The sequence below is a fragment of the Natrix helvetica genome (assembly GCF_964273705.1).
Source record: "Natrix helvetica genome assembly, chromosome: 12".
NCBI lineage: Eukaryota > Metazoa > Chordata > Lepidosauria > Squamata > Natricidae > Natrix > Natrix helvetica.
Genome location: NC_138556.1, coordinates 13,762,647 through 13,775,972, shown reverse-complemented (window position 1 = coordinate 13,775,972; position 13,326 = coordinate 13,762,647). Strand labels below are relative to the sequence as shown.

Here is a 13,326-nt window from a genome sequence, read left to right as displayed (position 1 = left end):
TCACTAATTCTATTGTGCTTAGTTATCACTTAAATCATTGGGAGTGTTTTGACTGCTCTTTAGAAGGCCAGATCCTAAAGATGAAACTCAAGTACTTTGGCCACTTAATGAGAGAAGAGCCTAACGCTGGGAACGATTGAGGGCAAAAAAAGAAGGGGACGACAGAGAATGAGGTGGCTGGATGGAGTCACCAAAGCAGTAGGCGTGAGCCTAAATGGACTCCAGAGGATGGTAGAGGACAGGAAGGCTTGGAGGAACATTGTCCATGAGGTCACGATGGGTCGGACACGATTTTGCAATTAACAACAAATCATTTGGGAGGGAGTAAATATTATTTCCTATTCAAATACATTACTTATAAATTCATTTATAAAGACAAAGGCTCATAAATCAAGAAACGGCATAGCGAAGTCATTATTTTCAGGGTCCAACTTGTCATTGCTGTGAATTTTGACAACAACTAACCATTCCAGAAGTAGAAAAAATTCACATAGCTAATTAGGTATTCAGTTGTTCATTTAATCTTTCACTTTATGGGGTTTAGCCTAAACTTTAGAACAATGGCACAGCTGTACTTTAAGGGGGGGGGGGAAGTATTGTGGCATATTTTTTAAAATTTAATTTTTAAGAAAGATATTGACGTTTAATTTGCCTGCCTATTGCCTCAACCTTTTCCCGGGTACCTTTGAATTTTTTTAAATATTTGTAAGACTTATTTTAAGCATTGTCCAAAATAGGAAAAAGTATCTTTAAACAAAATAGTCTGATCCTTTTTTGCATAGCTATTGTCAGAACTACTAACATGGGCAAGGGACAGTGAGATCTATGTACCAAGACAGGTCAGACAGTAGAAAAATCCACTGCAATTCTAGTTCAAAAAAACCCTTTCATTCCGATAGGAACACCAATTTATCAAAAACCATTAAATGGCAATGTTTCCACATCGAACTATGCCGTAAATGCGATCTGAATGCCCTTGCGTTTACTGGTTGTGTGAAGTCACCCATTATAGTTTATATAACAGGGCTTAGCATATTGTATGATCTGTTGGGTAAATTATGATTGAGCAAGCATGAATTACCATCATGTGTGATCTCTGAATTTCTCTCTAAAACGCTGACCCTCATCTTCATTCAAAAATCCCATCAAGCAGAATTAGGTCTGGATTGCTTTGTTGCAATTTGTTCTGCCTGTTTCCCCTGGTGGTGGAGGAATCCCAGTTCAGGGAACAAAAAATTAAACTTGGAGCTTCTTAATTGTAACTTAAATGGATCTATTTTTTTTTAAAGCAGTAAGCCATGCCTCTGCATAGCACAAATTGATTTTCAGAGGTTATCAGCTTTTCATGGCTGTAAAGGATCAGACAAATACTTTTTATCTGCTTGTTGGGTTGCCGTGATCTGTTTTCCATCATGTACAAGTTCTAAAATGCCCTTGAAGAGAGCAACCCTCTAGTAAATTTCTTAAATATCCTTTTCAAGGTAAGCTTTGTTGAGAAAGACAAAACGAAACCCTAATTCTGTTGAATCTTGATTTAATCTCTCTTCTTGTCAGTTTGAAAACCCAGTGTTCAACAGAAGTGCATTCATTGCCATCTGAACAGTTAACTCCAACCACAGAAGGTATTTCATTTGTTTTACAAATAAACGGAGTCCCGAGGATTCAATTTGGAAATGAAATCACGAACAGCAACATAAACGTTTAATGTCTGCATTCACAAACGCGCATAGAGATTAGTGCGATTTATTGCAAAACACGGGGGCATCTAGCATGAATCAGATGCCCATTCATAGCCTTTGGAGCCATGAGGAATTTTATGTTTGCTCCACCTTTCTTAGGGAAAACAGCAGCCAAAGTTTTATAAATAAAAAGAAAGGGGTTATTTAAACCAAGCAGCTTTGCAATGTCTGTGGAGATTCTCTGTCATTCAGGTCATGATTGGATCCCGAGGGTGCTACTCAAAAGGCAACTGGACTTTCTTGGGGGTTTTTTCCTTGAAAGAGGAGGGATACGAACCTCAGTAGTGGGATTCTAAAATGTTAGCGACCGGTCCTTTGCACAGTTGCTGGGTGGGCGTGGCCATGGTGGGCGTGGCCTACTCGGCCTCCTGCACCACTGCGGGGTTTTCACCCTCCCCAGGCTCGGGAGGTTTTCCCCAAGCCTCCAGCCCAGCAGGTCCTTCCAAGTACTGGATCGCCACTGGGTATGATACCACCTCTCTCCCGTCAATAATACAGTCCTTTCGGGAGGACCAAGAAGCTTCCACACCCATTTGCACTCTGATTCCGGTGACCCTGATTCAAGGCACAGGTAAACCCCCCAAGAGGCTTCAATGGCTCTCAGAGATGACCAGATGACTGCAAAGCATACAAATCCTTCCATTGCCCCACCATTCTGCCAGAATTGAAGAAGCTTCTTGGATGAGAAGCGAAGCATTTTCAAAGAAAAAAAACAAAACAAGGAAGTCCAGTTGCCTTTTAGGGGGGGGAAAAAAGCACCTTTGGCTCAGCTTTGCAATGTTAAGTCATAAAGGGAGGCAAAGGTTATGGATCTCACTGTTATTTCCTACAGGTATTCTCGAAATACGAACGGTGGCAGTTGGAATAGTGGCAATCAAAGGAGTCGCAAGTGAATACTTTCTGGCTATGAACAAGTCTGGGAAGCTTTATGGAAAGGTACTGGCATAATTATTAGAAACCACTTGCATTAAATAAAAAAAATAGGTCTGCTAAATAGGTCTGATTTTTTTTTTGGATCAGCTGTGTTTTATACCACAGGGTCCTCAACCCCCGGTCTGTGGCTTGGCACCGGTCCGTGGCATGCCAGAAACCGGGACGTGTATATAAGCGAAGCCCCATCTGCGGGATTCAGGCAGCACGAGAAACCACAACCCCTCCTGTCCACGGAAAGACCTCTCTCCGTGGAACTGGTCCCTGGTGCCCAAAATGCTTGGGGGATGCTGTTTCACACTCTATTGGCCCCAGTCCGTGGGAGTTGCTAGATGATGGCATATGACTGATGGCTTTTATGAATGGCTTTCATTTACGGACGGTCGCATTGGAATGCAAACTTCCTGGAGATCAGAGTTTTCTCTGTTTTGACTTCATTCTCCCAGAAGCCACATTTAAAAGAAAAAGAGCCAAACAAAAGTCAACAGGAAGAAGAAGCTGCTGGCAGGTTGATCCGTGGTTTCTTGCCAGTTTTGGAATTCTGATTTACTTTACTTGGCTCTTCTCTCCCAACCAGCTATGCCACCCTTATCCTGCCTCCTTCCCCGAGGCAGATTAAATGCTGGACTACAACTCCCAGCAGCCCATGCAATTGACCTTGTTCGCTTTGGATGATAAAGCTGTTCAGCAACATCAGGAATGTTATTGATGTCTATTGGTGCTTATTAAAAAGTGTAAGGCATTTACACATAGTCAGTAGGTATGTTTTAAGTGGATTGTACTGTGTTCAGGTAGCCCTCGACTTACAACTGGTGGCTTAGTGGCCTTTTACAAAACAGGGACTTACAACCTGAAGTTCCCACAGTCGAACCGACCCATTTGATGACTGTAGGCTTCATTGTAATACAGTATTCATTCATACTGTACGACTGTAACGGGTAGGCTTCATTGCGGTCAGAACTTGAGGACTACCTCAGTTCAAGGACAATAGGATTTTTGTGAAATGATACACACTCCTGCCAGGTATTTTCGGTATTCGACTGATCATCTTGTTTTCTTTTAAACCACAGAAAGTGTGCAATGAAGACTGCAACTTCGTAGAACTCATTCAAGAGAATCACTATAACACCTATGCTTCAGCAAACTGGACCCACAAAGGGAAAGAAATGTACATCGCATTAAAACAGAACGGAGCCCCGAAAAGAGGCCCCAAAACAAGCAAAGAAGATACTTCCTCCCATTTTCTTCCATTTGCAATATCCTAATCTTATATGAACTATGGACAACCAGTTCCAGCAAAATATATATATATATGTATATGTCAAACGAGATATATAGATATATAGATATATCATTTGAAAAGGGGACTGTTTGAAAGGAAGACAAGCTGGAATACTACTGAAAAACTGAACAAGCTGGACTTGAGCACGATGTTTTATTTTTAAGAGACTGGCTTTAAAAATAAATAAATAAATAAATGATAAAATGCAAATATACACTACTTCAGATTTAGTAACTAAAAGTTGTAAAAAGTTGTAAAGAGTTGTACGATCCTTACGTTAGCATAAGAGTAGCTTTGCAGATTCTTAAATTAAATGCACCCTTTGCGCCTTTGTTCATGACTTGATTATCTGATGATCTTTTATTTAAAATAAACCTATCTGCTTCGTTAAACATGGCTGCTATAATAATAATAAAGCAGATGAAAATGTTATGTAAAATTATATGAACGGACTTGATGGCTGCTGGATTAAGTCTTCAGATGATCAAGTCGGTACGAATCGTGAAGGCTAAGCAGTATTAAATACTTCCCAGGAAAAAAATAATAAAAATAAGTGAAGGTTTTAAGTATTAAAGCAAATTGAAATTGGAACGCTGTGGTATTCAAGACAGTAAAGGTAATATGACAGATGAAAGTTGCATCACTGCAATGTATTCATATTTATCAGTAAGAATGCCTAATGCTGCTCTGAAAGATGTTACAAAATAGTGTGATATTAAATAATATTAATAATAAGGAAAATGTATTTCATCTCACTTTCCTCAAAATATCCTTTTATGTAACGATGAAGTAAAAAAAATTCAGACAACATCATATGGGTTTTTATGCAACATAACCTAATCTTTTTATATAATTCCTGTTTGGGCATATGGCTTCTAAGTTGTTGTTTTTTTTCCCAACCGATATTCATGCTTTTCTGTGGTTACAGCATTAAACTTTATTTTAAGTTATAATTGAACTTTATTGTTTTAAGTTATTTAAGTTGATGTTATTTATAAAAAAAAAATTATCAAGATGCATCTGTTTCATATGCTTTTAATTCCAAAGGAGTATCGAAACAGTCTGGCTTAGCGTCCCTTTCTTTTCTCCTCTTATGACCAGACTTGAAGTCTAGTACACAAAACTCCTGCCAATATGTACTGGATAAGAGACAAAAATGACAGCCTGTGGCAATTCTTGCAATGAAAGTTTCGGATGCAACAACCCCTGTTTTCAAAGCAAAAACAAAAAACACCAAAATGCCATTTCCCCTGCCAGTTAAGGCTGCTGCTAATATTTTGAAAGTGACAGAAGTGGCTGCCCCATCGTAAGAAGTCAAGGGAGAGAAAAATGAAGCTGTCCATTCAGACAGCAAATTCAGAAGGTTTAATGGAAGACGCTCAGAACTGCCAAATCCTCGGATGGAGAAATCAGGCGTGACATTAACTGCAAACCTTTCCCCACTCCACCCCAAAGAACGGAGCCACCCTAGGTGAGGGCCAGAAGATATGCACCATGACTGGTCCAAATGAAAACCAGCTCCTTCCCTTTGGCTTCACAATTGGCACCATTGGCCTTCCCCCCCCCCCCCCCCAAGAGGATTAATAAGTCAATGGATATGGACCAATTTTCATTCAGAGCAAATGAAAGGAGTCCCAAAGATAACACATTTGCTGGCCTGTCTAATCCAGTATTCTTCCTCGTGTTATTAGATTTCTTCAGAAGGTGACAAGTCACCCTGACTGCAGAAACAGCCTCCTGTTTATGTCCTCTACTAATAGTTGGAGGTACTGTAATAACTACATGTGATGGCCTGCCAGTAGCCAGGAGAGCTGGCAGCAGAGTCAGACAGTGAGGAGGTTGGGGAGGAACATGGGGGTTGAGGAAAGCTCAGACGAGGGCTCTGCGTCAGAGGCAGAGAGGGAGGTAGACAGCAGTGAGGCAGAAGAACAGCTGGAGCCTGGTCCCAGTATGCGCATATGCAGAGCTGCCAGAAGACAAGAACAACTAAGAAAGCAGGGTCGCCTTACGAGTAAAGCCACACCTTGGAGGTGATTGGCCCCTCCCAGAGGGACAAAAGAGGAACGAATGAGTAGTGGGCTTTTGCAGGGGGGAAAAATCGATCATTCGGTCCGGAAAATTCTGTTTGTGGTTATAAGAGACTCTGTGCCAAGTGTTTCTTTTTCCTGTGTTTGGAAACTAGTTATCTGGCAGCGCTCTAAACAAGATAAGGTGCGTGTGGATAAACATTCCTCTGAAAGACTGTTTGCCAAGCCTTGCTGACTGTGAATGAAAGGATTTCACAGTCGTGTAAATAAAAGAGGTTTTGTCGGGACCAAGATTTTGCTTCTTGCTTTCTAAGGGGTCAGAACACTATGTATATATCACATATGTTACTGATCTGTCCATCAAAGATAATAATTAGTAACGAGCTTCATATCTCACAGATTCGTTCAGGAATACCACATGTGATGTTCCGGAAAATCTTCAAGACATTCCCACACAAAATAAAACAGCAGTCTACAGTTGCATACGTAAATCTCACTATTGTTCCTTGTGGCTATTGCTGTATAACACTACGGATGAAGAACTGAAAATTGTATTCTAAAAAAGTTACCGATTTTGGTATATAACCCTCCACCTAGTGGAGAGGTCCGATAGCTCAACAGCTTAAGGATGCTGGAGAAGGTCTGTACTACAGCAGTTTGAGCCCTACCACTGTGAGTTGGGGTGAGTTCCCATCATTCGCCTCAGCTCCTGCCAACTGAGCAGCTTGAAGGCATGCAAAATGCAAGTAGTAGATAAAGAGATACTGAACACCAACAGGCAGCCAAAGCAACTGCTTTGTCATAGCACTGTAGTCTCCTGGCGAATGTAACTCCGTCATATGCGAAATAAATAACCTCCACAAAACTCTCAAAGAACCAGGGGGTAATCCCTTTTCTTGGTACTTACAGGTTTTTGTTCTTGATCTTGATGTTGATTCTGACCTTGAACTGGATCTTGACCATGATATGGATGCTGTCTTTCTAGGCATTTCTGAAGATATCTGAGAAGCGGAGTCTTTCTCTACAATGGATCTTCTAGGTTTTTCCATTGACGGGGACTTCCAATTTTTCCAAGCAAACTTTGGAGGTTTAAAACCTGTAAGAGTGACAACTAATGACCTGAACAGTATTAATCAACCACATGTTTTTTGTACTACATCAGGGGTCCCCAAGTTCTTCAGATCATTGGCCCCTTTATGAAGTGGCAGATTGTTCATTGATCCACAATTTGATAAATATCATACTACTTTAATTAATATTACTTTGAATAACAATACTATATTAATAATAACAATAGTATAACAACAATAATGGACAATCTTTGCAGGTACTGACCACTTTGGGGGATATCTGGGCTAGTTGATCCTTGTGGTCCCTTTCATTCCTACAGTTTTATGATTTTGTGGGAGGATATTAAAATTGTCTTATTGTTAGATTTTTATTCCAGCTTTATTTTGTACAAAGCAAGATGGTGCACACATAATGATCCTGCTTCCTATTTTCCCTGCAACAACCCTGTGAGGTGGGCTGGGCCATGAGAGTCATCAGTTGGCTTTCAAGGCCAAGGGAGGACTAGAACTCCAATCTCTCAATATGCCACATGGAAGAAAAGTCAAGGCATCTGTTGCTTGTTAGAGAGTGTGTGTCATTTTCCCTGGGTCTTTGCGTTGCCTGGGCTCAGGTCAATGCTGGGACTCAGCACCCCGGACAGCACCCTGAAGTTCAGGGGAGCTAGTAAAGTTGTTTAGAAGGGATTTGGGTTATTGTCAGAGTTCCAAGTAACACCCCCAACAAAAGAAGACTCCGAGGCTTGTTTCCTCAAAGTTCCATTTTATTAGAGATGTCCTATTGACACATCTGGGAAAACCCGAATCTGAAAGCTTCCAGGTTTTCCCCACCCAAAAGAAAGTCCAAGTCCCTGCCCAGCATCCACATGTCTATCACATGGTCCAAAGGGGACCATCCAAACCAGGAGTTGACTCCCAGTTACCTCCTTGCAGCTGCAGAGCCAGTTGACCTTGACTTTCTGAGAAAGGATGTTATTATGGCTACATATCACCCACACTCTTTATAATTCCCCCTCCCATTTTCCCATAGTAGAAAATGTGGCGGGGCTGAAGTCCAAAAGTTAAAAGATGGCTTCCAGGTCTGAAAGAGTGGGACACAGAACGATGGATTGAAGAGGACGATTATAAACAAATGTTATTTTTTTAAAAAAAAACCTCTATGCGTATGAACAGTTCAACGATGGAACTAATTATTGAGAAGAAATGATGGGCTCACCTTACTGGAATGTGTTCAAATAAAGGTTGGAAGAATCCCATCTGTTTGGGATACTCTAATTGGGGCTCCTGAAATGAGCTGTTCTCAGGAGCTTAATCCTAATTTCTAGCTGAATGATATTTTTGAAGAACTCGTAAAGAAAATGCTGAGTAGACCCAATTGTGTAAACAACTATTGAGATGTGCTACTGCCAACAACCGCAAGGCAAAACAATCAAACATTCTAGTACCTCTGATCCACAGGAAAATTAAATCCATCAATTCGTCTTTAAACTGATCATTGAAACGATGGGAAGCCTGAGGAAAAGCTTCACAGAACGTAATGTAAATGGCCTGGGACAAGCAGTCAGGATACATCTGCCAAGTTGCAAATTAAGTTCATTGTAAAAATTGGGCGATGCTTTTATATATAAGAAATAAGCAGGCATTCAAATATTGCTGAATCAAATATTAGCTGTGAAAAAAATACAAGGTTTGTGGCATGGATTCCAAGTAACACCCCCAACGAAAAAAAGACTCCGAGGCTTGAGTTTCCTCAAAGTTCCATTTGATTAGAAGAGATGTCATATTGGCACATCTGCGAAAACCTAAATCTGAAAGTTTCCAAGTTTTCCCCACCCAAGTGAAAGGTCAAGTCCCTGCCCAGCATCCACAAGCTTATCACATGGTCCAATCAAACACCGTCCCAACTGGAGATGCCTCCCAGTCACGCCACTCCAGGTGCAGGACAAGGTGCCCTTGAGGAACGTTACTTAGACTATCTATCTCCCATGCTCCATATAATCCCCCCTCCCATTTTCCCACAGTAGAAAAAGTGGCAGGACTGAAGGCCCAATGCAAAAGGTGGCAGGTTTGGGTGGCAGGTTAGCTTACTGCGAAGCAAATGAACTTATGGGTCAAATCAGTAAGGAGACATCTTCATCTACTTTTTAAAATTAATTCATCACACTATAAACATTACGACAAAAAGCCCTAGCAACTTAGAAGAGGCGCTGAACACAGACAAGGCAGCTTAACTTGAGACCAAAAGGCATGTTAGAATCACCTTCTCCAATTGCTGCTTTTCAGGTGAGTTGAGACTGCAAAATCCTAGCTGGGAGTCTATATTTATTTTGCTTAATCAATTTCTAAGTCTGCCCCATTCCTTGGGACTCTGGGTAGCTTACACAGGACTAAAAAAACAATAAGCAATTAAAAAAAACATTCTAGGGAGGAAAGCAGTATCAAAAATACCAATTAACAACTGCATGGAAGTTAGTGGGGCCAGAGCTTGTGGGAAGAGCCTTCCTAAAAGTCAGAGATTCTGTTATAAAGGACAATCACAGAGAAGGCGTAAGGGGTGCAGAATCGGGGCCACACATTAAGTTCCAATTAAGCTGTAGCTCATGCTTATATACATGAATCTAGTCAACTAACCGCCAGCACTAAACTGGTGCTAGACAAGATTTAATGGAATTCAAGAGGGGTTAGACTTTGTGAGAATGCACTAATTCCAGGCTGATTCCTCTCGTGACTCTGCCCGCTGTCTCTGCCTATCCTTCTCCTGCAGAAGGCAAACTTTATCAGTGTTATGACAGTGATGGGACCTGAAGCATGTCAACCCTGTCAGGTCTTATAATATATCTAGAAGTACCAAATTGCTTACAGGATGAAGTGAGGAAAGTGACATGAAGTTACTATCTTTTCTTATCAAGAGATTGAAATTCTTACATTGAGTGCTCATTGCCCAAGGAATTCTGATTATGGAACAACCAGCAAATATGTAAATAAATTATAACCTCTTTTCTCTGTGTTATTCAGGAAGGCATTAGCTAGATTCACAAATCTCCTTCTCAAGCTTTGGTACAGTTGTATGCTAAGCAGTTAAGATTGCCACAAACAATTGTTTTTTTTTGGGGGGGGGAAAAACCTTCAGAGGCAATAACAAAGCCTGAAGGCATGTCACAGAATGAAAGGTTGAAGGATTCTGGTATGTTCATCAACAGAAACAGATTAAATTAAGAGATAATGAGCAAAAAAGCAACAGATCTTTTGCTCTTCTCTGAACAGAACAAATCAAAATTGGAAGGAGTAAAATTCAGAATTGCAAACAACGTCATTACCTGAAGAAAAGCATCTTTAATGTAACTTGGGATGCTCCAGAGAAGCATCACGTAGCTATCGGCTATCCTGTCAAAAAAGTGGTCCTGTTCCTCTTGATCAGGCTTGAAAAAAATCAGGAGACAAGGTTAAGCAAAGTCTACCCTACAGTTAAAAACATCTATACAGAGTTGTTGTCAGTAGTCTTGAATTAATGAGTGTTTAGAAAGGCAGCAATTTTTACCAAAACTAGACCTATCCAGGTAGGTCATTAGCAGCTGATCAAAGTAACATGCAAATGCCATAAGCAAGACTGCAATTAACTTTCTTTAGCACTTTTGTAAAAGTAATAATGCAATTAACCTGACTTAAGTTTGGGGGACTGAAGTGGCTTAGAAGGCCAAAATAATAAACAAACAAACCCCAGGTTAAACTAGTTTAGTGCATTGTATGTGCAGGAGTGCTGTCTTTCACAAATCAAGCATCTCTGGATTTGCTTGAAGGCACATTTGCATGACTGACATAACTTCATAAGCCTTTCAAAGTTATACCTGTGCTGCATTTAAATATAGAAATAGCTGTGAGCATGAAAAAGAAGGGAACATCAAGACTGGGTTCTAACTTGGCCAAAACTTTATTTAAACGGCTTATTTTAAAAAAATCAAATATATCATCTCTGAAAACCTCAGACCTCCGGGTGGAAAAAAACTAGGTTGAATCCAACTATTTCATTAAGGGCCAAAGAGCCCATCATTCCTTGCTGCACAAGAAATCTTATTTCTTATTTAATAAATCTTATTTAATTGATATTGTAATGTCAATGACTTTTTTTTTTTTCATTGGATCAAACACGATAAGGCGTTCAGTTTTGTACCTGGTACTTATGAAGAAACCACCACCAGAAGGAATCCTGCAAAATCGCAAGAGATGCTTCAGAAATAAACAGCTGCTTCAAAACCTGAGTATTGATACCCTGTCCAAAAAAGAAGAAGAAAAGACCCAGGAAAATGGAGTGGGCATTTTTGTGCATGTCCCAAACACATTCATCTTTGAGGGAGTCCATTTGCCCCACTGCTTATGTCAGGGGGGGTCCAAACTTGGGAACTTTAAGACTTGTGGACTTCAACTCCCAGAATTCCCCAGCCAGCATGGAGTTGAAGTCCACAAGTCTTAAAGTTCCCAAGTTTGGACACCCCTGGCTTATGTGTTCAACAAGGTTCAAAGCTATTGCTTAAGAGTGAATATATTTAGAATTCAAATATTATTTCAAGTTTCCTTTTTACTTCATTAATTTGTTCAGAGGTTTATACTGTAAACAGAACCACTGATTTATTGCACTGGTTGCAGACATTTTATTAACTAAGTATTCTGTCTTGGCGGTTCCATCCAAAACATAATGAAAATGGAAAATACAAATGCTATTAAAAATGGATTAGGAATTTATTCCAAGGGACAATCGTTATCTCAAAACAGAAACTGCTGCAGGAAACTGGAAATACCTATTTTGATGTAAAGCGAACACGGCAGACTGATAGAGTGGATCTGAATCAGCTATTTATTCATGCCGTGTTGTAGCAGAAGTGATCAAGCCAGGAAAAGACCTTGTTCAGACATGAACTTGGTTCCAATCTCATAAATTTAAGCAAGGACTGTAGGATTTGTCATGAGAACAAGAATGGAAAGAAGAGAAAGCTTGCCGTGCCTATTCCCTCCCTCCCTCCAAGTATTTCTTCAAATTATTATGTCATATGGTGAAACTAACCACAATCCAATGAGGAAGGAGTGCTGTACAGGTAGTCCTTGATTTACAACCGTTTGTTTAGTTACCGTTCGAAGTTACAATGGCACTGGAAAAAAGTGACTTCTCACCGTTTTTCACCCAACCGCTATAGCATCCCCCTGGTCATGTGATCAAAAGTCAGCCACTTGGCAACTTGGCTAGCCACACCCACCCAATGGCTGGCAAGCCACTCCCACCTGGTCACAGGGCCAGCAAGCCACTCCCACAAAGCAGGCCACACCTATAGAAGAAGTTCTAAAAAAATTTGAAACCCACCACTGACTTAAGTGTTTGAGAAGTCTATCTCAAGAACCTTGGTAATATATGGAGCGTATAAGAAATGCAGTCACAGATAAATATCTACTCAGGGGAGGAATTTTTACAGACATTCCTGAACTACAGTCTAAGGACCCACAAGGAATTCCTCAGGACTTGTAAATCTGCTAGAGATGCCAGGGTGCCAGTTTATTCAGCATTCCTTCCAGCTGCCTTTAGTTCTACATTTATTTTTAAGTTGATTTGTAAAGTATGCAAGATATTTTTTTTTCTCGCCAGTTCTACACACAAAACAAATAAACTCTATGTGGAAATCCAGCTGGGGGTGGGATTATCTTTTAGAAATCTGGAGTTTTCTTGTATGCAATTCATAACGCGTGGCTAACCAATATGACTACTGTTGTCAACCAATCAAGGCTGTAGCACTCCTACAGCCTTGTCAGATGGTTACAAATTTGGAACCCTCTGACAAACTGTAAGATTTTGCCAATTGTTTTCCTGCAAATTTTCTGACCTACAAAAAAAAGGCTGAACTTATGAAGTGGAGGGAGAAAAAGAAGGAATTAATCCTGGATTGGTCCCCTAAAATCTAGGAGCTTTATTCCACTTTTTGAAGGAACATTTAAGATCAGATTCTGCCCACGTAATTTTGTTTCCATGAAGTATCTCACAAATACACACACACACACACACACACACACACACACACACCCTCCTTACATGCTTGATTTTCAGTGACTTAACAAAATGTAGTTTTTCTGGCAAAAATATAGAAGCTGTTTGCCATCTTCAATTTTTTGCTTTTTGTAAAAAAATAAATCCTAATATAATGTCCTGTCCTTTTCTGTGGTGTCACATTCTGGCAATTACAAGAGCAGGAATATATTTATCCCAAATTTGTCCCAAGGTTTCATTTGTTTACAGATGTCTC

The 13,326-nt window shown here is 40.3% G+C and overlaps 2 protein-coding genes across 3 annotated transcripts in view; one reads left to right on the top strand and one right to left on the bottom strand.

Moving 5' to 3' along the window:
* The window catches only part of FGF7 (fibroblast growth factor 7), a 30,574-nt gene extending 25,665 nt beyond the window's left edge, over positions 1-4,909 (top strand). The window contains exons 3-4 of the mRNA XM_081964580.1: positions 2,572-2,675; positions 3,740-4,909. Of these exons, the coding sequence (XP_081820706.1) occupies positions 2,572-2,675; positions 3,740-3,934 (299 nt within the window). The 3' untranslated portion in view covers positions 3,935-4,909. The remainder of the gene's footprint in view (positions 1-2,571; positions 2,676-3,739) is intronic.
* The window catches only part of FAM227B (family with sequence similarity 227 member B), a 117,389-nt gene that overhangs the window by 94,867 nt on the left and 9,196 nt on the right, over positions 1-13,326 (bottom strand). For both annotated transcript variants that reach the window (XR_014176342.1, XM_081964566.1), the window contains exons 7-10: positions 11,214-11,312; positions 10,363-10,464; positions 8,491-8,617; positions 6,886-7,074 (exon numbers count right to left, since the gene is read on the bottom strand). Coding sequence is in view for 1 of the 2 variants with exons in the window: in XM_081964566.1 (XP_081820692.1) it covers positions 6,886-7,074; positions 8,491-8,617; positions 10,363-10,464; positions 11,214-11,312 (517 nt within the window). In the remaining variant the exon portion in view is untranslated. The remainder of the gene's footprint in view (positions 1-6,885; positions 7,075-8,490; positions 8,618-10,362; positions 10,465-11,213; positions 11,313-13,326) is intronic.